This window comes from Pelodiscus sinensis, chromosome 32 (assembly GCF_052426305.1).
Source record: "Pelodiscus sinensis isolate ZL-2025 chromosome 32, ASM5242630v1, whole genome shotgun sequence".
Taxonomy (NCBI): domain Eukaryota; kingdom Metazoa; phylum Chordata; order Testudines; family Trionychidae; genus Pelodiscus; species Pelodiscus sinensis.
The window spans coordinates 13,270,969-13,293,788 of record NC_143083.1 but is presented as its reverse complement, the minus strand read 5'-3'; the positions used below and the strand labels follow the sequence as shown (position 1 = coordinate 13,293,788).

General features: G+C 59.6%; 1 protein-coding gene across 1 annotated transcript; it reads right to left on the bottom strand.

The window, feature by feature from the left end:
- Window positions 1-2,523: 2,523 nt before the first annotated feature.
- Window positions 2,524-21,508, bottom strand: ABHD8 (abhydrolase domain containing 8). The gene is made up of 5 exons (XM_075902777.2): window positions 21,153-21,508; window positions 8,032-8,761; window positions 6,036-6,206; window positions 5,139-5,355; window positions 2,524-4,173 (listed from the first exon to the last, which is right to left on the bottom strand). The coding sequence occupies exons 2-5, from the start codon at window positions 8,751-8,753 to the stop codon at window positions 4,021-4,023; spliced, it is 1,263 nt and encodes a 420-aa protein (XP_075758892.2). The 5' UTR covers window positions 8,754-8,761; window positions 21,153-21,508; the 3' UTR covers window positions 2,524-4,020.
- Window positions 21,509-22,820: the final 1,312 nt, after the last annotated feature.

Below are 22,820 nucleotides of genomic sequence, written 5' to 3'. Positions count from 1 at the left end.
CTTCCCTTCGCTTCGCCACACGGCGAGCAGCGCGGAGGCCAGACTCCATAGCAACGCACACTTCACAGAACCTGTGCCACCGGGGGACACCGAACAGTCACCTCGGCCCAGCAGTGCGGCTTCCCCGCCCTGGGCTTCCCAGTACGAGTCGGGAGGCGGGGGAAACAGCTCTTAGGACTCAGCTCCAGGGAGAGGCTGTCAGGGGTCAGGCAGCCTAGTGAGCGCAGCTGGGGTCTGTCGGCCGGGGACTGGGGGTTACAGACAGGTCTCTGCGAACCTCTTAGTGGGAGAGACCCTGAACCAAAGCGCACGCCTCTCTGCAGAATAGCTCCTGCCCTCCACCCATCTGTGGGGCTAGCTGAACCCACCTTGCACTAGGCATGTGGGGCAGGGCTGCACCCTGGTGACCCATCCTCTCTTTGCCCCACACCTTAGGCAGCCATTATCCCTCAGTGCCAAGATGGTGCTGTTTGGAGCTGGGAACACATTCCACCCACTGGTGTAAGTGAAAGCATAGACAATAGAGAGGGGGGATCGGCCCCCATGTGCCTCCTTTGCTGGGGGCAGTTGCTCCCCACAGGTGCCGTGGTTAGAGGAGGGATAGTCTACTGCAGAAAGCAGAGATTTTGTGCTTCTGTGCCGGCGTGCTCTTCTCCAGCTGGCTCCATGGCTGTGCCCTGATCACACGCTCCAGTGCAAATCCACTCTGTCCGTACAACTGTTGCTCCACGTTCCTCGTATCATGGTGCGACTGCCCCGTCCGCTGGCTCTGCCCAGCTTCAGAACCACAAACGGGAGGCAGGCGCCTGTCTGCGGCGTCGCCCCTAACCCGTAACCCCTTCCCCCTTGCCAGCTGCCGGCTCCTTTTCCTGCTGCTCCTGGGTTGAGCTGGCTGAGTTGCGGATCCTCCCCAAGATGCCCACGCAAAACCTCTGCAGAGAAGCCACTGTCACATGGCCAGGGCTTCCCCGACCGCCAGGAGATCGTTTTCCCACCCAGCAAAACACGGCAGATGTTTAGTAGCGCGCAGCAAGAGGCTGCGCCAGGTTCCATTCGACAGGGCCGGGTTACTTTGAAGCAGGCACAATGTAATTCGCAGCAGGCGACTGGGCCGGAGCAATGAGGTTACGTCTCCCCCCTGTGCTTTCCCGACTGGCCAGATCTTGCCTGACCCGTTCTACGTCTCATTCAGAAGTGCCTCTGAGCCCCCCCCACCAAAGACTCAGTTTGCAAAGGGAGAAGTCCCTGTGATTGCTGCTTGGCTGGTCCCTACCGAATGGAAGGTGGAGGTGGAGTATGCTGGCCTGAAATAAACCAGAAGGCTGAAGGGTCAGGTGGCTGCCCCGAAGCATGAAGGACCCCAAGGATAATAGAGCCGCGGTAACGGGGGTCGTCCAGCCATGTGAATGACAGTGGAGGTGTCTAGATGCATTAGGCTAGAGCAGTGGTTCCCAGCCTTTCTGAGCTTACGGACCCCTTTTCAATGTATTAAAATTTCACGGGACAGTTCCCACACCCCGTGGGAGAAAACAAAAGGGAGGACGTGCCCGATCCAACCATTTAAAACTTCCCACGCACCCCCTGCACTATCGTTGTGGACCACCAGGGGTCCACGGCCCACAGGTTGGGAACCCCTGCTCTAGGGGTTCCTGCCTGCACCCCACTGGGTCACCCACTTCCCTGGAGGCAAAGTCACCTGGAACCGTCGTTAAAATTCTCATTATGAGACACACGGGGCCAGAGAGCAGAGCGCTGGGCAGGGGCCGGGAGCCCGCTCTATCCTAGCCGTATGGGTCAGGAGCAGCCAGCGATCAACACCTGCCGATTCCTGGGGGCGGGTGGGTTGTGGGGGGTGGGCCACGCTCAGCCTGGCTTCCTCCTGGCTGGGACCTGCAGGCTCAGGAGACGGGTCCCGTGCCGGGAGGGCTGGGGCGAGGCTCCTGGGACGATTGTGCTCTATGTTAGAGACTCTGTGGCCACCATCCTCTGCTGTCCGTGCCAGGGATGCGTGTGGCTGGAGCCGGCGTGGCCGTGGCATAGGGCGGGCACAGAACCCCCTCCCACGGCTGGCACTTAGGGAGCGCCGCAGCCCTGGCTGCGCACGAGAGCCGGGAGCCAGCTTCGCTGAGGAGGCCCCCAAACGTCCTTCAAGCCACGTGGCTCGGCTCAGCTTGGCCCCCTTTGCTTCCTCTGCGCTGCGGAAGCCTTCACAGGACAAAGCGGCTGGTCTGGATTTCTTTGGCTTGGAGGACAGCCCAGGGAAGGGAGAGCTGCCTGAGCCCGGCCTGGGTGGTGCCGCGTGCAGGGCTGGGTGCGCAACCGTTCGCCCGCAACGTGCTGCTCCTTTGTGGGCTCTCAGCCGGCGGAAGGAGGAAGCAGACCGGAGGCCTGGCTGCGTGGGGCAGAACGGCCCAGCTCTCCTGGGCAGGCCTCCAGCACAGAGCAGCCCCCCCCTCCCAGCCAGTCGTCCCCCCCGCTCCACCAGCAGCTCCAAAGGAGAGGTGGAAACGTTTCCTTCTGGGTCTGCCGGTGCTGCAGCTGGCCCCTGTCCAGCCGGCCCCTGGGGGACGCGTCGGAGGCTTGCTGCTGTCCCGGTGGAGGGGGAGCCCCCAGAGCCCATGGCTCAGCTCTTGGGACCCCTTCTCTGGCGCCGACTCGGCCCCCTGGCTGCTTCTGATACAGAGGAAGACCCGCTGGGCCGCCGCAGAGGGTCCTTCTTCCACGTCGCTCACGTCTGTCGGTAACGGGACTGTCTTCGGTAATTACCCCTTCGTTACCCACAGCGCTCCACACGCCCCTGGCCGGGTGACTCGCCCCCCGGTGGGTCGGGGTCCAAACGGTGCGGCTAGTGGGGGCCGGACGTGCGCCTGGCTACAAGACGGCATGTCTCTGCCTCGCAGGTGGGCGCACCCCGCTCCGCTCAGGGCCGCCCCACAGACACCAGGGCGGCTCCCACGGGAGGGACAAGAGGCCGGGCCCGGCCCCAGCCAAGGGAGTCTTGTCGCAAAGCCGGCTGGGGTGTCCTTGAACTAGTCTGATTGACGGGGGGGGGGCTTCCAAGTCTGACCCTAGGCCCACCCCCCGCCCAAGGGGCTCGCTGAAGGTTGGGGGGGAGATTGATGGTCGATGGCTGAAGCCAGGAAAACGAGACGTGCAATTGTGGGGCGCCGGGGTGCTGAGAACTAACAGGAGAGCTGGCTGCTGGAGAGCTTGTCCTTTGCTGGACTGCTCCCTCCCCGGTGCCGGAGCCGGAGCCGGCCTCGAGGGCTGCTCTCGGGTCTGGCCCCACCCTGTTCCAGCCGTCCACCACCGCCTCCCAGGACAAAGCTCGTCTCGGGCATCGCTGCGGGTCTCCCTTCAGAGCCGCAGCCGGAAATATCGGCATGGGCCCTCGCCGGCAGCCGGAGGCCACGGCCGAGACCAGCCACCCCCCCCCTCGGCTTGTGAGCTCAGAGCCGGGCCGGTCCTCCTGTGCGGTGTTTCAGCTGCACGTGGCAGTGGGCAGAGGCTGCCCCGTCAGTGTTGTCCGTGGGGCCGTCCGTGTCTAGGGGCTTCCCCCTTCAAGCAGTTTCCCGGTGGCTCCTCCGGCCTGTTGGTGAATGGGTGGCGGGTTGCTAGGGGGAGCAGCGGGTTGCTAGCGGTGCAGCTGTACCTAGAGGAACCGGTTTGGGGTCCCCCCCCTCGCTGTGCTGTACCGAGAGGACCCACGGAGCCTCCCCCCGCCGGCTCCCTTCTCTCCAAGTTACGCGGCCGTCCAAGGAAACAGGAAGAAGATGCTCCAGTTGTAGCCAGGCTCCTCAGCCTGTTTGCCCCCATGCCAGGCCCTGCCAAGAGGCTCCGTCGTTGTGCGCAGCCGCCCGCCGGCCCAGCCTCCGATCCGGCCACATCCAGCGAAGGATCCATTTCCGCGGGCGGGGGCCTTTCCACCCCACCCCCCTCGGCTCTGGCGCTCGGCCCCCTCTCTTTCCACGTTGCCCAGTGGCAGCAGCACCGCGGCCAGGTCGCCGCTCGCCGGCTGGCTTATTTCTTGGCCGCGTCCTGCCCGGGCCCGGCGGGCGTCTCGGGCTCCCATAGCAGGAATTCATGGAGCAGGGTGTTCACCGTCTCCGGGCACTCCATCATCACCATGTGGCTGCCCTCGTCAATCACCTTCAGGAAGGCGATCAGCAGGATCTGGGGATGGAGCACACCGCGACCGACCGTCAGGGAGACGCCCAGCCAGCAGCTCCTGCCCCGGGAGCTGTCAGATTCCAGGGCATGGGCTAGCTCCTCCCGCCCTCCCCCCACTCTAGTCTTGGCCCCCAGCTCTGGGCTTATCTCCCTGGGGCTCAAGCAGCTGCAAGAGCCGCCCCCCTCCACCCGTGCATGTTCCATGCTGCTTGTCCCCGGAGACAGGCGATAGCGCCGGGCAAGGGCAGCTGAAGGGCTCTGCCTGTCTGTTCGCGGTGCTGGCAGGCGTCAGCTCATGCTCCAGCTGCCCAGGGGGAGGAGATGCAGGAAGGCGGGGCCCTGCGGGCCTTGGTAGCGCAGGCACCAGGCCGGAGAGGTGCCCTGAGCCCACCATGCCAATGGCCAGGACTCTGTGCCCAAGATGACCAGCAGGCATTGCAGGCAGCTGTCCACACCGGCTGGCCCTGCTCTGGCTGGACCCCCTGCTTGGCTGGACCCCTGCTCTGGCTGGACCCCCTGCTTGGCTGGACCCCCTGCTTGGCTGGATCCCTGCTCTATCCCCTCCACCAGGGCAGCCGCAGTTCAGGGGAGACAAAAAGCCTTTAATAATCAGGGCTGCATGAAGCATAAGGCCACGCCAGGAGGCTGGATTTGCATATGCAAATCAGAACGTTTCCTCCACTGGCTGCAACTACCCTGGTCTGTCCAGGCCCGTGCTGGGGGTCAAGGCAGGTCCCTGCAGGTGGAATCGGGAGATAGGCTCCTTCCAGCTGGGTGATGTGCTCTAAGGAGCCTCGGCTGGAGCGAGGGCAGCAGACAGGCAGATGCCCGGTAGCGGGGCAGCAGGGGAGAGGCAAACCCAGGGGAGACGACCCCTCCGGTCTGGCCAAGAAGGGCTGCAGAGACCCACGACCGGCCCCCATCCCGCTGCTCCTAACACAGACTGTGTCTGGCTGCCGGTACCGTACCTCGGCCATCCGCTGGTCCTCCTCCACCGGCACAAACTTGTCGTGCATGCCGTGCACCAGCAGCACCGGCACGGTGAGCTCGGCGTGGTACACCTCGTCGCCCTCCGGCCAGTACTGCCCGCTCATCATGGCCCGCAGGACGAAGGAGGAGACGTTGAAGGCGTTGCCTTGCTTCAGCAGCTGCTTCTCTTTGGCACCCTGGCGCGCGAAGCCGGCCCTGCCGGGCACCAAACAGGGGGTGAGGGGGAGAGTTCCCAGCATGGCCTAGGCCAGGGGACACAGAGCTGGCACCGGGAGGGAGCTCGGGCGCCGGGCTGGGGAGGGAGAGCTGCCCTTTGCCAGATGGATGGATGGACTCTGGTAGTGGCCAAGCCCGCTGCCTGTTTCTCAGCTGGAGCCGGGCCGCCCAGGGTCAGTCAGGACCTGCTATGGGTGCCCACTAGCCACTTCGGGCAACAACAGGGGAAGCTGGGCATGGGGGTGAGAAGCGGCTGTCGGATGTGGCAACTCCCCGTCCCGGCACATCCCCAGGGCAGCCTCTGCCCTCGCTGGTCTGGCACCGTCAGGCCTGTCATCTGGAGTAGGGGCGGCGCAGCTTTTCACAGCTCTCTGCAAACCTCCCCCGGCCTGAGGGAAGGTTATCCGGGTACCCGGTCAGCACCGTCCCGAATGGGCAATGCTTCCTGCTCCTGGGGAACCGGGAACCAGAGGGGGCCGGGAACCGGGGAAGCTCCAAGCCAGGCCGGTGGGCAGGTTCTGCTCTCATCCGGAGCAGCCTCTATCCGGGGGGAGCCCGGATCCTGCTTGAGTCGGTAACTGGCTCAACGTGAGGCCGGGCGACCGGTCGATGGATTCGCCGCCATTTCCCCTCCCAGCCCTGCCCGGTCGGCGACTCACTTGAGGAAGCTCCAGGCCAGGCAGGGGGACAGGCAGCGAAGGACGCAGGTGGGCATGTTGAAGATGGAGCACAGGCTGGGCTCCAGCGCCGTGGGGCCGCCCCCGTTGATCATGATCACCTTGTGCACCAGCTCCGGGTACTCGTGGGCCAGGAAGGTGCAGAAGGAAACCCTGCGAGGAGCAGACGGGACGTTGGCCTGAGTGGGGGGAGGGGAGCACCGGCAGTGACATCAGCTGGCGGGGAAAGGACAAGGACGGTGGATACTCGTACAAGAGGGTGAGCGGGGGAGGGAATTCCCACCCCCAGTACAGGATAGGAGTGGCCTCCACTGTGCGCCTAGCACGAGGGGCCCCGATCCTCCCTGCACTGCAAATCAAGCATTTGCACGGCTTAGTGCACCCGTCGCACGAGGACCTTAGGGGCTGGGGGAGTCTCCGGCTGCTTTTCAAACCTAATCCCCGCTCACTCACCGGCTCCGAGCCTGGATCTGTCCTCTCTCCTCCTGCCCACTCCGCCAAAGACCTCGGGCGGCTGCGCCTTTCCCAACTCCCCTTCCTCGCCTCTGCTCTTTGCGCTGCTTAACGGCTGCCTAATTGACTTTCTCGGACTTAGGGCTATTTATAGGGCCCTCTGCCCCGGCAGGACAGGTCACCAGCCCGGCCAGCGAGCAATCGCTCCCCCTTCCTCGGCCGTCTGCCTGGCGGTCACGGCTGGGGTCTGAGCCGCCTGGCTGGCGGAGTTAGGCTTTCTCTACGCTTCTAAGATGCAAGCCCGGCTACGGCAGCGCTTTGGGGCTGCAGGGTGGTCACGGCAGCAGGGCTGGGAGAAAGCTCTCCCAGCGCTCTCGGGAAACCATCTTCCTGCGGGGAGTAGCTAACGGCACCGGCGTTTGGCAGCGCTGTCCCTTGTTGCACTCAGAGCTGGCCCAAGCTATGGCCATTGTAGGGGGCACCGGGCGGGGCTGCCAGGCTGGGCGGGGGAGGCACCCCGCATGTGCCGCGCCTGGGGTGGGGCCACGCATGCTCCACACGTGACCACACATGTGCTGGGTGCCCGGGGACAGGGGGCACCGTGCGCCCAGGGGCAGGGCCATGCATGTGCCACGCACCCAGGGTCAGTCAGGGCCATGCATGTGCTGTGTGCCTGGGGGTGGGGCCACGCATGTGTCACACTCCCAGGGGCGGCGCCGTGCTCCCGGGACCCGGGGCGCACGAATGTCTCGGGCCAGCCCTGGTTGCACTCAGAAGTGTTCCTTGGGGGTGGCTTAGAGTGGAGGACCCCCAGTCTTGGGCTGTCAGTAGCCCCTGTCGCTAAACAATTTGCTCTGATTTGACCCACTCGGCAGTGTCCTATATCACAGAAGCCCCTCCGGTGTGGGGGTGCAGTAGCTGTTCCCAGACTTCCCCAGTGTTGCTTGCGGGGGAGGACCTGGGATCTGGGGGTGAAAACTGAATCCGCCCGGGGGGAGGGATCCCGCACCACTTGCCAAGAGGCAGCCGGAGACGCCCTGGGCTGGGCATCAGCTGGATTTGCCGAGTTTCCTCCCAGACTGAAGAACCGAATAAAAATACGAATAATCCAGGGGGCACGGAAGAGGTTGACGGCTCCCAGCCACCCCAGCAAGGAGCCTGCTTGGGGTAAGTTATCATTAAAGGGACAGTGTCGTGGCTCCTGGGCCAGGCAGCTCCCCTACCCATCAGAGCCACCCTACCCATCGGAGCCCATGTGAGAAAGGGCCATTAGATTCCTGGACAGGACCACGCGCCAGCTCCATGGAGGGCTCCCCCCGCCTTCTAATGGACTAGTCCACGCCAACAACGGCCCAATGGTGTGATGCAACGGGGTGAGTGGGCGGGACGTGATGGACCGATTTGGGATCGAAAGGCCTCTCGTCCTATCATCTTTGGAGAGACCCACTCACCACCATGCGGGGGCGGGGCGTTAGCCACCCCCGTTCCTCCCCGGGCAGGATCCCGGATCCCGCCGGTGCCTTACCCGTACGAGTGGCCTATCAGGATGTTCCGCTTCTTGGCGTAGCGCTTGAAGACGGCCCGCATGTCCTCGGCCAGGGCGTAGAAGGTGTAGGCGGCCGCGATCTGCGGGGCGGAGCTGGAGCCGTGTCCGGCCAGGTCCGGGGCCACCACCTCGTAGCCCAGCTTGGCGAAGAAGTCCAGCTGTTCCTTCCAGATGTCCAGGGAGCCGCCCACGCCGTGGATGAAGAAGAGCACCACGTCACGCTGCGTCCCCTTGCAGCTGGTGATCTGCTTCTGGCAGTCGATGTGGATGATCTTCTTGGGCTTCCGCTTCCGGCACCTGCCGGCCGCCGCCGGCCGGGCCCCTGGGTGGGTGGCGCCGCCCTGGCCGGCCGGGTCCGGGAGCTCCCTGGCGGTGGTGCCGAGGGGCTCCACGGGGCCGTTTTGGCAGTGCAGGAGCTCGGCACGCATGGCGGCGCCCAGGTTCTCGATCACCAGCTGCCCGTTGCGGTAGACGGTGATCTTGCGCTTACAGTGCACTCCGTCCCGCTCGGGCTGGGGCTCCTCGGGCCCTTCCTCGGGCGGGCGAGCGGGGCGGGCGTGTTTCACCCGCAGGACCCTGCCGGGCTTTACCTCCACGAAGCTGTAGCCGTCGCTGGACTCGACGCTGTCCACGGGCCCCACCGCATTGGTGGCCTTGCCCAGCAGGCAGCAGAGGATCCCATCGGCAAGGCTGGTCAGCATGCTGCTCCCTGGGAAGGCGAAAGGCAAAGGTAGGGGGAGAGGTGTCAGCGAGGCAACCCACGGCTGCTCGCCCTGCCCGCGCCCCCCCAGGCTCCCGTCCCAGGCCAGAGCTGCAGCTGGGTGTGAATCTGGCCTGTCTCGGCACCATGTGCAAGACTCGCCTAGAATCCCAGGGCCAGCAGAGACCTCAGGAGGCATCGAGCCAGGGCTTGGTGCAGCTGGGACTTAAGCACCTCATGGCGACGTGAAAGCCGTTTTCAGGTATCTAAAGGGGTGTCACGAGGAGGAGGGAGAAAACTTGTTCATCTTGGCCTCTGGGGATAGAACAAGAAGCAATGGGCTTAAACTGCAGCAAGGGAGGTTTAGGTTGGATGTTAGGAAAAAGTTCCTACCTGTCAGGGTGGTGAAACACTGGAATAAATTGCCCAGGGAGGTTGTGGAATCCCCATCTCTGGAGAGATGTAAGAGCAGGTTAGATAAATGTCTATCAGGATGGTCTAGACCAGTGGTCCCCAACCATTTGGAGCTGCCAGGCGCTAGGGGGCGGGGCTGTTTGCCCGCTGGGCGCCAGAAGGCGGGGAAACTCGCGTGCCCGGGGGCGGAGCTGTGCATATGCCACACCCCCATGAGCCACGTGGCCATGGGCGGGGCCGTCACCCCCCCATAGCCGCGCGCCCAGAGCCGGTACCCCCCATAGCTGCACGCCTGGGAAGACCAATTAGCCGCGCGCCTGGGTCCAGCACCCCCCATAGCCGTGCGCCTGGGGGCGGGGCGGCCAATTTGCCACGTGCCCGGGCCAGCACCCCCCATGCGCCATGCTCCCACGGTTGTGACTCAGCCAATGGCATCGCCCCGTGGTACATGGGATCTGAAGGGACCTCCTGGCACTGGGCAACGTGTGTTTCTCCTGGTTGGGGGAGGTTAAGTGCAGGGTTTTGGGGTAGGGCGCCCCCAGCAGGGACACTGCGATGGCCCAGCTGGGAACCGGAGACAGTCACCGCCCGAGTCACTGCCCCTGCTCCCGGGGCACCAGCAACTAAGCTTGCCAGATACCTTCACAAAGAATCCCGAACACGGCGGGGGGAAAAATGGGTTGAGCAAAAAAAAAAACCAGGAGACCAACCAAACTTGTTGAGCAAGAAAAAAAAAGACGCTGCGCCTTTAAATTCTCACGTGCTCCCTGCTCCTCCTACCCTCCACTCCCACCCCCACCCCGCTAGCCTTCCACCCAAGAAAACGGAAAATATTTTACAAATCCGGTGTTTTCTGTTCTTTTTTACCGGACAGAAGACGCGATTTCTGGACCGGACGGGTGAAAACCGGACGCCTACCAGCAAAGTCACCTCCGGGAACGCGAGAAGAGGTTCAAGTCCTGTATCAAACCCAGATCCTGGGTGTCTTGACTCAGGCAGTAACTCCCCCTCCTTCGCTGCGGCCGAGGTCACCGGACCCATGCGTGGCCGGCACGGAAGGACCATCGAGTCCCTTTGGGTCAGACCTCCTGGGTTCCAGGCCTGGCTTGCTGAGTGGCCAGGGAGAAGCGGTGGATAAGTGTGATGAAGCAAGCAGGGTGACATCCGCGCCCTGACTGGAGGGGCCGTAACCCCTGGCATCTCGCAGGCAGCCAGAGACAGGCCCCAGCGGAGCTAAAACGTGAGGGTCTATATCTAGGTCACCCCACAGACGCTAACGCCCCCCCTCGGCCCTTGCCGAGTGCCCGCCCCCTGCCCCGCCCTCTCCTCGTGAATCAGAACTCCCAGCGAACGCGGGGGGAGGGGAGCCCTAGTTCCGTCACTGGGGGAGGCTTACCCACAATGCTCTGCTCTGTGTGTCCCCAGGGGCGCGCGCCGCGTGGCCGTGAAATGTCGCCAAACCGGCTGTGACCGGCTTTCACAGGTGACGACCCTTGCACGGCGCCAGCACTTTGGTCACCAAACCATCCCCGTGTAGATGGCGCCCGGCCCTGGCTGAAGAGGAACAGAGGCCTTGTGTGGGGGGAGCGTTAAGGGACGCCTGGCCCCTCTGCACAGCAGTGAATGTCGCCTCCTATGCTCTGAGCTCAGGCTCCCAAGCGCTGGAACCTGCCACCCTAGCAGGGGGCTCAGGAGCATTACTCCTGTTACTGAGGGGGAAACTGAGGCACGGCCAGGCGGTAGCCACTTGCCGAAGGGGCAAAGCAGGGAGCAGACGCTGTCGTGCGTAGCTCTCCAGATAAAACAGCGCAACGGTTGGAAGGAGCCCCTGCGGGGGCATGGCACTGGGTCTGGGACCCGACCCCCACTGTGGCTCTGCATTTAAAGTGTATTAGGAGCTGGGTGGGCAGGCAGCCCGGCTCGGTTCTGGCTCAGCTGGGTCCGGGATCTGAGACACGCCCCCCAGACAGGGGCTGCTGCCACCTCGTGCTGCTGCCTCAGATACAGAGGCAACCGAGCGGCGTGGCCGGGGGCTCCTGGGGCGTGAGGCCGGACTGCACTGGCTGCCGGACCCACCCCGGGGGGCTATCGAATAGTCGAGGAACGATAACGATTCGTGAGGTTAATCGACTATTCCGCGAACCGATATTTAACATCCCTAGCACGGAGATCCCCCCCACCCTCGCAGAGAGAGGCAGATGCTGCCCAAGGATCCACACCCAGATAGGGGTGTCAGGTCCCAGCCTCCTCCCTGCAGCAGCCACTCGTCCGGGGTCCGGCCGCCCAGAGGCCACAGTCCCTGCTGGCAGGCTGGGGCGATTCCCCTCCCGCTGGCCAGGCTGCAGTGCATGTTTTATTTACCAAGCCCAGGCTGGTGCATTATTGATGCTGATGGGCTTTTAAAGCAGGCGACCGCAGCTAGATCCATTGCTGTGGAGGGGGGAGGCTTGGCAGGAGAGCTCTCCCCCCTCCCCTCCAGCCCTTGCCAGGAGCTAATGCCTGCGCTTACAGCCAGCCAGCCAATCCCTGCAGAATGGAGAGGGGAGAGCAGGCTTCCAGCTGGGAATGAAGCCTACAGATGCTGCAAGCGTGGGCTGTTTTGCTCCCCCATCGAGCCCTCCCGACCCCCCGCCGGCAGCCGAAGGAATTGGTGCAGTCCCAGTAAATCCTGGGGGGGCGGGTGGTCTCACGGTTGCAGCCAGGAGTTGAAGTCAGGACAACCTGACCTGTGCTCAGCTCTGGGTGGGGAACGGGTACCCGAGGGCCAAGCAGGGGGCCCTGCCTCTGGGCTGCAGTGCCCCCCAGCAGGGTGAAAATAACAACCCACACTAGGGATGTAAAGTCCTGGTTAATCAGTTCACTGGTTAACCGTTATGGTTAACCAGGGACGGGCAGAGGCTGTTAACCCACCAGTTAACCATTGATGCTTACCGATTAACCCGTTAGCCATTCCCATCCCTAACCCAGACTTGCCTCCCAGCCCAGACTGGTACAGGCTCATCTTTGGAAAGCACAGGGAGGCCTTTGCATGGAAGGGGTGAGAGGAGCGGGAAGGAGGGATGGTTGTAAGGTGGGGAGGAAGGATCCAAAACCTTTTCACAGGTTGGCTCCTGTGTTCTGCTGACCGTAGAGGCCTTCGCACGGCATCACCGACCCTCCCGGCACCCCACAAAATCCATCCAAGACTGCATCAGCAATCAGTGCACCCGATGGAGAATATAACGTCTGTCCGTCAGACTCACCTTCCCTCGGGGTGCAGCTACGCAGCAGCGCCCGCTCGAAAGAAGCGACGCAGTTTGAGCGACGCAAAGCACGGCCCTTCTTTCGAGCTCCTTTCGAGAGTGTCTCTTTCAGTGCCGAATTTCAAAACAGACCACTCTTCTGACAAGGCCCTTTACCCTCATGGAACGAGGTTTACCGGGACATTGGAACAGCAAGCCCCTTATTTCGATTGCATTTTGAAATAACGGGCGTGCTGTTAAGACGCAGAAAATGCTATTTCGGGACACCGGACATATCCCAAAATAGCGCCACTGTCTAGACACCCCCTCACGGTGCCAGCCAGAGTCCTGAGATCTCCTTGACCGGCGCGGCACAAGACTGTGAGCCGAACAGACCAGATGGGCCAGATGCTCGTCGAAAGCTCAAGGTCGCCAGCGAGCCGACGTGATTTTGCCCAATCGATCGCCTGCTCAAATGGCAGCGGCTCTGGATTTCTCACCCCAAGGGCAGCCTGGTTGCTCCTGTTGCTTCTCTGAGCACCAGCCCCGGTAGGGAAGCCGGAGAGTTTAGGGGAGTTTTCTGTCCATTCCCGTGTTCCCGTGGAGAAGCAGCTCGAATTCAATGCTCTCCTAGCTCTGCAGAAAAGGCTCAGAACCTAGCTCACATGCTGGATAACAGTCTGGACAGTGAAATGTACCAACAGGACTTTAAATTCCACCTCCCACAACTGCACCTGAATTCCTGACATCAGTCTGAGCTGTGAACTCCCCAGAGGGCAGGGACTGACTGGCCCAACACAACGGGGCCCAGATGCTGGCTCAACCCCCCACCCCTCCCGGCATCCCCACCATCCCCATCCAAAAAGGATGGGGCTGTGGGTGTCGTTTCCCCCTATTTTCGCTTGGGCCTGCTGCGTGCCCAGCAAACGACCTCTGTCCATAAGACCTAGCCCGGGGTTGGGCTTGTGACTTCACGCCGGAATTGCTCCTGCAGCGTGCAAGGAGTGATTCACGGATGCGTCGGACAGTCGTGCAAAGCGGCCGCGGGGGGCTGCCCGCCTGGCCCGCAGGCCCTGGGCCTGGGGAGAACGGACGTTGCAGCTTGTGTCAGGGCCTGGTAAGTTCCCATGTCTGCCCCGGCGAGGAGGAAGACACCAGCGGACTCACCCTGAAAGCCGCCAGCCTGCAAGGTCCCTCTTCCCATCCTATGGCGGAGCGGCAGGTCCCTGGGCGATCAGCCTTCTTACAGGGTGGGCAATATCAAGCCCTTGGGCTGCGAGTGCAGCATACGGCCCAGTTCATGGCCGGCATCCTCTTCTCCCCAGCGCGGGCATGGCCGCCTGGGCCTCAGCAGGGCACAGCGCAAGCCCGAGAACACCAAGATCTTTCTGGCAGCTTCCTAATCCTCCCAACTGTTAATAGCTGCCTTAAACCAGCGAATGTCCTCTTAAAGGGGCAGGCCCGTCCCCTGCTCACGCAGCAACGGGGAGCCAAGGCAGGGGGCACCGTGGTATAGGAGAAGAGGCGCCGTAGGCTTGCTCTACTGACCCCCCATTTTCAGATCTGGGGTGGATGTGGCACCGGCAAGGCAGGCAGGAGGACCGCTGTTCCCTCTAAGCTGAGCGCTTGGGCCTGGGTTTCTCCTGGTGGTGCACATCTGCCCATGCGTGGGTGCCCGGAACAAAACGGATCCCGCCTACGGATGGAAAAAAGTAGCGGGACCGTTGGCCGGGGCTGGTGGGTTCTGCTCTCAGGGCTGCCGCTGAGTGTGAGCTTGGGGGCGGGTCACTCCTGCCTCCCCTGCCTCAGTTTCCCGATTTCACTGCCTTGCGAAGGGTGAAAAAATCCAGGCCAGTGCTAAGCTGTATTCGTGAGGATCCATTTCAAGGGACCCGCCCCCCTCCCCGCTGCCCCACCACCACCACAGCCCGCGTCTTGTGACCAGCAGGGGGGCGATTCGATCCTTCCCCTTGGGCGGGAGTTGGGGAAAAGTCTCTTTGGATTCAATGCGAGTCAGGATCCCTACAAACGGGGGAACGGTGACCACAGAACAGGGCAGGAAAACCTCCTTTAACTGACTCAAGGGAGCTGGGGGGGGGGGGGGGCTGCTTCAGCCCAGCTATTCCTGGCCCCATTTGGGGGCTGCCACCACTGCTCCCCACAGAGCCTGTTGCTGCTGCCGCGGCTCCCAGCCCTCGTGTGGGGGCTGCCGGCTCCCAGTCCATGCAGGCTGGGAGCTGACAGCCTCGCGCATGGGGCTTGGCAGAGCTGGAGCAGCTGGGCTCCGGGCGGGGGGCTGCTCCTGGGGGACTGGTTAACCGTTCCCCGGTAAGCATCGCCCATGAAGGGTTTACCGGTTAACGTCCCTCCCCCAAAATGACCAAGCGCGCGCTGAGGCACCACCCCCCATCTCGTGTCCTGCTGAAATCCATGAACCGGCATGAAGGAACGTCTGTGACTCTCTCGCGAGGCCCGTGCTACCCCACAGGGCAGCTGGGGAAACTGAGGCCCAGGATGAGGGATGGAATTGACACTGGGAGGGGAAGAGAGAACAGATCGCACCAAGCCTCTGCCTGAATCACTAGACAACGTTCCCTTCCCCAGCCAGGAACAGAACCCGGGAATCCTGCCTGCCAGCCGGCGGCTCTCCCCGCTGGATGACACATGCCGAACGAACGTGGCTACTCCAGCAGCTGCAGAGAAGAACTAAATACGGGGAAGGGGGTAAAAATTCAGGGGCTGGGCACTCATCCTGCCCCCCTTCTTCCAGCATTACCACTGAGGTTCTAAGCAGGATTGAGATGGACCCCCTACTGAAAACCCCATGAAGCAAATCTTCCAAAGGCTTCCCAGTCCCTCCCCACACACCGCGGAGCCGAGAGGATGACAGAAACCAAGGCAGCGCAGGCCTCTTTCACAACCTGCTGCGACAGCCCTTGGAAGATTTCCCCTGAAGTCTTCCAATCATGCAGGAGGCCTGATTCGCACCTGGAACTGCTCCGTGTGGGCCGGCACGCCGCCATCCGCCTGACAAGCGGCAAATTAACAGCGCTGCAAAGGCAAGAGTCAGCTAAATTCAGGGCCTAATGAGGCCGGCCGTAGGTAGGATGGAAGGAAGCCAGGGGCAGTGCGGAAGCAGCGCGGGGAATTGTGGTCTGGAGGGAGACTCCTCGGCCTTTTCTGCGCTAGCATCTTTCTTAGAGTCTCTGCCTCTTGCGCTGCTCCGGCGGCCGCGTCCACGCTACCGAAACGGCAGGAGGTCGTCGGAGTCGGGGTGCATCTAAACCACCTGCTTAGACGTAGGCAGCAGCAGGAGCGTCCCCAAAGTTGCTGGTGCCCGTGGGGCTGAAGCAGTGTCAGCCATGGGGTGCAATCTTTGCATAATGTAGGTCGAACCTCTCTGGTCCGGCAACCTCCATGGTCCGGCAACCTCCATGGTCCGGCATGAGTTTAGTTAGTCACTTGGCATGGGGGTGGCCAAGTTTCCTGCAGTCTTATAAAGTTTGTTTACAGCCCCCAGGCCTGACTCGCCGGGCTCTGGGCTGTGTTTTAGCTTTAACTGACTCCTTAATGTCTTCTCCGAGCCAGGAAGCAGGGGCAGTGCTGGCCATGCTGCTGGACAACATTGACCTGCCCTGATTTGGCAAATTCTCTGGTTTAGCACCGGTCGGGTCCCGAGGGTGCTGGACTAGAGAGGTTCAAGCTGTACTCCATTAGCCAAGGAATCAAGTCTCACGCATCTCCGGTGAAGATGCCCCCAGTTTTCCTTCTCCTTTGCAGACTCCCTTTGAGAATCTCCGAGCCTCTTGCAAACTTTAAGGGGTACGTCACGTTCATAAGCAAAAACTCATCACCCTCCCCACTTTACAAGTGGGGAAACTGAGGCTCGGGGCGATGTGACTTGTCAAAGGTCACACAGACAGTAAGGGGCAGAGCCAGGAATAAAATCCGGGAGTCCCGACAGCCGGTCCTTGAACTCCTAGGCTACTAGGAGGCGAAATTCACCTCCTACCTCGCCAGAAAGGGCATTTGCCTGGGATTGCCAATAAGGGCTTGGATTTAAGCTATGCCCTCAATAATACAAGGTATTAATGATCTCCGTGTGGGTAATAGGCTAGGGGACATAATAGGATTTCTGGCTGATCTGCTAGAATTTGATTCATTTACCAGGATAAACTCAATTAGCCCCTCTCGCTCCTTTCCAGGCCTAATTTCTTGGGACTTGTCCTTTCCCCTTTCGCTGCTAGATGCAGAGCGATTCTCCCAGAGAAGCCAATTCTCCTGCTCGGGGCAAAGCTTCTTCTCGCCTCCCGATTACAGCCCCGCGGGGCAGCTCACCAGCCTTCTCCCTCTTGCTCCCCGTCCCCAGGGGCTCACGGGCCTACTTCCCGGTGCCAACCCAAACCCCCCTGCAGGAAGGCCATGTGCTCTGCTGATTAGAAGTCCGAGGTCACCACCAGCAGGCATAAGGCAGAGGACGGGCCTGAGGCCAGAAGAGGTAGAGTCCACCGACGTTAGTGGGAATCTTGCCACTGACACCAGTGAGCATTGGGGAAACTGAGGCTCAGAGCGATGTGACTTGACACGGGTCACACAGACAGTCAGTGGCAGAGCCAGGGTTCTAAGGGTCCCATTCTGAACCTCCTGCCATCTGTTCACTGCTCTCCCCCCACACCCTCCCTCGGCACAGATCAGAGGGGGCGTGTTGACCGGGCAGGAAAAGGCTGGAGGAGGAAAAGAGAGGTCAGGCAAGCACAGATGTAAAGAACGATGAAGCAGCTCCCAGGAACGGAGCCCAGGCTAGCCCGGGTGGATCCTGGGAAGCTCTTTCCGCTCCATGAACTTTGAATTCTGCTTCCGCATAGACAGCGCCCTCCCCTCTCCCCAGCCTGCTGCTCCCCGGCACCCTCACCTGCCCTCCAGGACCGGGCGGGGGGCTGACTTGCGGTGCCCATTCCTGGTGCGGCACAAGGAATTCAGGAAAGCAGAGGAAAAGCCGATCAATCCAGCTTTTATATAAGAGCCGGCTGGCCGCGGGCCTTGGAGCCACGCCACTGGGGTTGAGGAAAACCCACCCCACGAGGCAGTGAAAGAGCTGGCTTCTGTCCCCGAGTCTCCCCCTCCCCGGCTCACACCAGCTCGGCCTCCCTCAAGGGCAGCCCAAAATCCCAGAGGCTGGGAAGACGGCGCGTGAAACCGTACGGACGGTGGGGACCTTTGTAAAGATGCTGGTAACCATGGCGACAGGCCCCGGGTACATTCCTCTGCTGTGCCCAGCACAAAGAAGTGAGCGCCGGTTACATAACGCCAGGCACAACAGCGCGTCGGGCGCAAAAGGCATTATATAAACCCCCTTCTCCCTGCGCCTCTGCCCCCCGCAGAACCCGCCTGGGATAGGCTCGGGTGAAACATGTAGAGAGGGGTTGGAGCCGAGTTAGAAGTCACAGCAAGGGCCTCTCGCTGCCTCCCACGGAAACCCACTTCGTTACGAATCTAGACAGAAATGTGACTGCATGACCTCCAGATGTCAAGACGGTATCGGCTCAGCGCTCGCACTTTACGAAGGGCTCATCTTGGGGGCAGGCGTCCTGCCTGGCAGCCCCCCGATGGCGTTACTACAGCATCTGATCCCCCTAAACGCATTCCCTGCTGGTACCATGGGGGCCCCAGGATTTCTGATTCTGCAGGAATCCTGGATCATCACAATGCTGATCACAGAAGATTAGGGTGGGGGGAGACCTCAGAAGGTCATGTAGACCAACCCCCCTGCCCAAAACAGGACTGACCCCCAAATTAATCTAACTAACGATTACTCAGTCTGGTCCAGCTTTTCCTCTAGTTTCTCCCCCATCCATGTGTGGGATAAATTTTATTCTGTGCACCAAAGGATGTGCACCACCTGTAGAAACAGGCTTTCTGGGTGCTCTGCCACCCAAGCACACAGCTTACCAGGAACACTGGCCCTGTGTGTTCTCCAAGCCCAGGACTTAGTCTCCAAGCTCAGCTTTTGGGCCTGCCACTTTTCAATCCCAAAGCTACTGCGGCGCCCCTGACTTCTCTCCCTCTCTTCCTCCTGCTCTGCCCGGCTGCCTGTGGCTGGCAGAAGAGGCCGGCCGAGGGAACACAACTTCCTGACCTACTTTGAGCTGGAACACCGTGGATTTTACATAACGGGGTGGCAAAACATCACAGGCAGAGAAACAGAGGGACAAGGTACAAGTGGCCCGGGGGGTAAGAACAATGGATCCAGGAACAGTAAGGCCACGCAGGCAAGGCGCAGAGGACGTGGGGGGGGGCGTGTCCCACCCCAGAGAGGCGCTGGGCTAACGGCCACCATCACCAACTTCCTCATACACAGGCTATAAAAACCAACTGAAGATCCAGGGCAAAATCATCCCCTTTGGGGGCTGCTCCAGGGCGGGATTTGCAAAGTGCTGACTGATCGTCCCATCCGGAGCTTGGCCACAGCAGGAGGGGGGGGGGTCCCCAGAACGGCCTCCTGGCTTCGCTGGGCTCCCACCGCAGCACTGCCCCCCACCCAACTGCCCCTCCTGCCTCTCCGGAAGGCTTGCTCCTAGTGGGAAGGGGGGAGCGAGTATAAATGGGAATGCCAGCAGGTCAGCTTTCATACCCAGCTGGCATCCCTAGTGGGACCGAGTTGGAAAAGCATCACTTCCCCTGTCCTGGCCACAATGCAGAACCCATGCACCAAGGCAGGGGTGGGAGGAGGGAAAGTCCTTTCATGGCCCCTCTTCATCCTTGGCTTCTGGCTCATCTTTGCTCCCAGAAGTCAAGAGGAATATTTGATCCCAATCAAGAGTAATATTGATCAGGGAGCATAATCTAATGGTTAGCGTGGGAACCTGGAAGCTGGATCTTGGTTCTTCTCCAGGCTTTGCCACTGACCAGTGTTGCCTGTGAGCTAAATGCTCGAGTGGCCACGCAGGAGAGAGTTGGGATTGGTCCTGCCTTGAGCAGGGGCCTGACTTGATGACCTCCTGAGGTCTCTTCCAGCTCTAGGATTCTATGATTCAAATGCAGCCCAGCTGATTTCGCAGAGCACCCACGGCTAGGGTTTTTGTGTCTATGGGTGGTGCACATTCACACGCACCTTGGTGCACATAAAAATTATTCCGCACACGGATGAGCAAGATTAGCGGGAACGTTGCCACTGACCTGCCGTGTGACCTTGGGGGAACTCATCTCTCTCTTTGATGCCTTACCACATTCACAGCCTCGCAGGGGAGTTGGGGGGCTTAATGTGTGCCACGTGCCCTGAAAACGGAGCTGCGCCAAAGCTGGGATTCTAATTGCACTAATTTGCTCAACGCTCATCCCTTCGCTTCCATCCAAGAATGGCCCCTGTGGATGGAGATAAACCTCCTCCCCAAGGAGCAAGCGAGTGTTATTCTCCCCTCCCTGCCCCCCACCAGGTGGCAAAATCTGAGATCCAGAGAAAACATTCAATTGGAACGACAGTTAAGCAGGGATCTCTACGCCGCACGCAGGAGCTAAACGGTTGCGCCACTCGTATTTAGTGAGCCATCTCGGGGCCGTTTAAGCAACGTTCTCCCCAGGGAGAGAGCAAATATTTTCTATTGGGGGGCCTGTCATTGTGCCTGGCTTCTTGTGTGCCGATTCTGTTTATTCGGCTCCTGGGAAGCATTTTGACAGCCTCAGAAATGGGATCCCAAGAGATTCAGATCAACAAGCCCCAAAAGGTGAAATTCTCAGCATCCCCTGGGATGCAGGCTCTGGATTTAGGGTCGGTACCACACCCCCCTGGCTGAAAGTAGAGTCCATTATATCCAGGGTTTACAGTTTGGTTCAATGGCTCGCAAACTCTCCCCCCTCCCACCACCACTCCCCTATCAAAATGGTTCCAGCTGTACAGGGGTGCAATTAAAATATGCGGCATCCTTGCGGGAGAGGGGTGCAGAGGGGTCAGAGACAGGCCTGTACTTTAGGCCCACATGATGACAGAGCAGACAAATTAGGTTCAAAATGGAAACGGCATTGGGCACAAATCAACACCTCGGTAACATACCAGCCGCTTAGGAGCCATGGCTCAGCTGGCTGCCACACAAGTCCCTCTCCTTAGGAAATCAGACCTTGAAAACCGCAAAAGAGCATGCCATGCACAACGAAGCAACCTGTATCTGACCCTTCCTGGATGTAGCGGTCAGCTCATTCCCCCCGTCTCCCCAATCTTCCCTTTCAGAGATATTCTGATGGTTCACCCGTCGCTCCCCCCTAAAAAAAATGCATAGCTGCAAATAATCCAACAGCAGTTCCTGAAGCAGAAATGTCACAGCAGAAAAGAGCAAACCAGTTGGGAAAAAACCCAAACCCAAGCCCAAATCAATACATTCCAACGTCCTCTCCGCCTCTTTCCCAAACCCCAGATCCAAGCCGATGGGGAACGCACAGCAACAGCGGTGCCTTGCTCCCAGCCAACAATAATTTACTGCAATTGCATCACATCGAGAGATGCATGCCCCCAAGTTTTGCTTCTGGCTAGCGATTTTCCCTAAGCATGCATCAATAAGACGGCTACTCAGGTGCATGCAACCTTGGCGAGCGACTGCCTTGGAGCCCATTGAATGCTTCTCAAATCCCTTTTGATCTTAAGCTTCCAGGAGAGTCTTTTGGCCATTTTGTCTCCCCATGCAGACTACCTCCCTCCTTTTCCCCCCCCTGTGCAGGACCCAAATAACAGCTGTCCACCCAGGCCCCTGTACAAAGAGACAGAACATCTGGCTCACCTCATTTATTGACAAGAATTGTCAGCTCTTGCGATGGCAAAGAAAGAGATTAATCTTGAAGAAAAGCAAAAGAGGGGGAGGAAGGAAAGCCCAAGTCAGCAGCAGCTGTCAGTGTAGTGAGCAAGGCTGGCAGGATGCTCAGATTTTGAGCTGGTCTGATAACATTTTTTTTTGCGTGTGCATGAAGACGGATGCAGCTTCCCCTTCAGCTAAAATCGCCAGCTTCCCAATGGAATCTCTCCTCCCATCTTCTCTCCATGAGCCGTAGTGGAGGGGAAAACACCGTAGCCTGGCTCTGGGGGATTTTGGGGGGCTCTTTGCCCTTGTATTCTGTAGCCATAGAGAAGCCTCTTAAATCCCGCCCCCAGAGGAGGAGTTTCAGGATGACAGACAGGGAATCTTACCAATGGAAGCAAAAAAGTCACCCAACTTACAGCCTATGGAGAGGCCAGGCCAGAAAAAGTGGCAAGAGGCCATTCCTTCCTCTCTGGTCCTTGGCATGAGTTGGGAAGTGCCCTAGTTCTGTTGCCAGTGCTCAGGCTGGCAACCAGGGCTGTTCTCCAAGTGCATGAAGGTTTCCCTCATCTCTGGACACATCTGTAAGGAACGGGGCTGGGGTTTGCCACAATGGGGCCATGCATCTGCTAAAAGCACAGGACCGCCAAGTTTGCTCCAATTCATTCATGTCTTATTGGGGTTGCCAACCCTCCCGATTTCGTTGCAGATCTCTGGTGCTTTTGATAAAGCCGTAACTCTTGGATTCACTTGATTATGTGAGGCTCTCAGCTTTCATATAAATACAAAAGGAAGTCTCTAGCCATTATTATTATTATTTATTATTATTATTATTATGACGCAGAAAAGTTTGAAAACTTGGCCCCTGATGAATGTGGCACTGAAGATGCCTCGACACAGCACCCTGAACTCAAAACAAGAGACGCAATTGGCGCTATGCAAATGGCGTATCTTATTGCAAATCTGTTTTGAAAGAATGCGCTATTTGAAGACATCCCTTAACCCTCGTGGAAGGAGGATTACCAGGATGCCGAAATAGCACGCCCATCAGGCTATGTCTAGACTATGTAAAATTTTCAAAAGAGGACATGCAAGTTCGGCAGAAATTTGCACACCTTCTTCCGATGTCGCTTTTGAAAGAGGCGCTTTCGAAAGTGAAAGTAGTCTGGATGCGTTTTTTTCCGAAAAAAAAACCCCTTTTTTGAAAAAAAAAACGGCTCTTCCTTAAAAAAGAAGGTTTATACGGTTTTTTCGAAAAAGGGCTTTTTCCCAAAAAAAACTGGCATCCAGATTAGTTTCACTTTCGAAAGATCCTCTTTTGAAAGTGAGATCGGAAGAAAATATGCAAATACTGAATATCCTCTTTTGAAAAAAACCCATAGTTTAGACATACCCTCATTTTGAAAAGTATTTCAAAATAACGAGAGGCTTGTGTAGACGCATGGGTAGCTATTTCGGGATATCCCGAAATACCTGTGCAGTGTAGATGTACCCGAACAGACAAACAGAAAGACCCTACGGTTATTTTATTTAAATCTTATGAGTTTCAGGGATGGAGGGAGGGGACTGACTCTTGTTTTGAAAGCGTGAGCGTGGCAATATACAAAATTCAAATTCCTGTTACTGCCCTTGACAAGCCAGCTACGTTTGCCT

Excerpts from the sequence above, each read along its gene's own strand:
- ABHD8 (XM_075902777.2), bottom strand. The coding sequence starts at position 8,753 with ATGCTGACCAGCCTTGCCGATGGGATCCTCTGCTGCCTGCTGGGCAAG. Across the intron at positions 5,356-6,035 it reads CTGGCCTGGAGCTTCCTCAA|GGCCGGCTTCGCGCGCCAGG; the intron begins GTGAGTCGCCGA and ends GGTGCCCGGCAG. Across the intron at positions 4,174-5,138 it reads AGGACCAGCGGATGGCCGAG|ATCCTGCTGATCGCCTTCCT; the intron begins GTACGGTACCGG and ends CTCCATCCCCAG.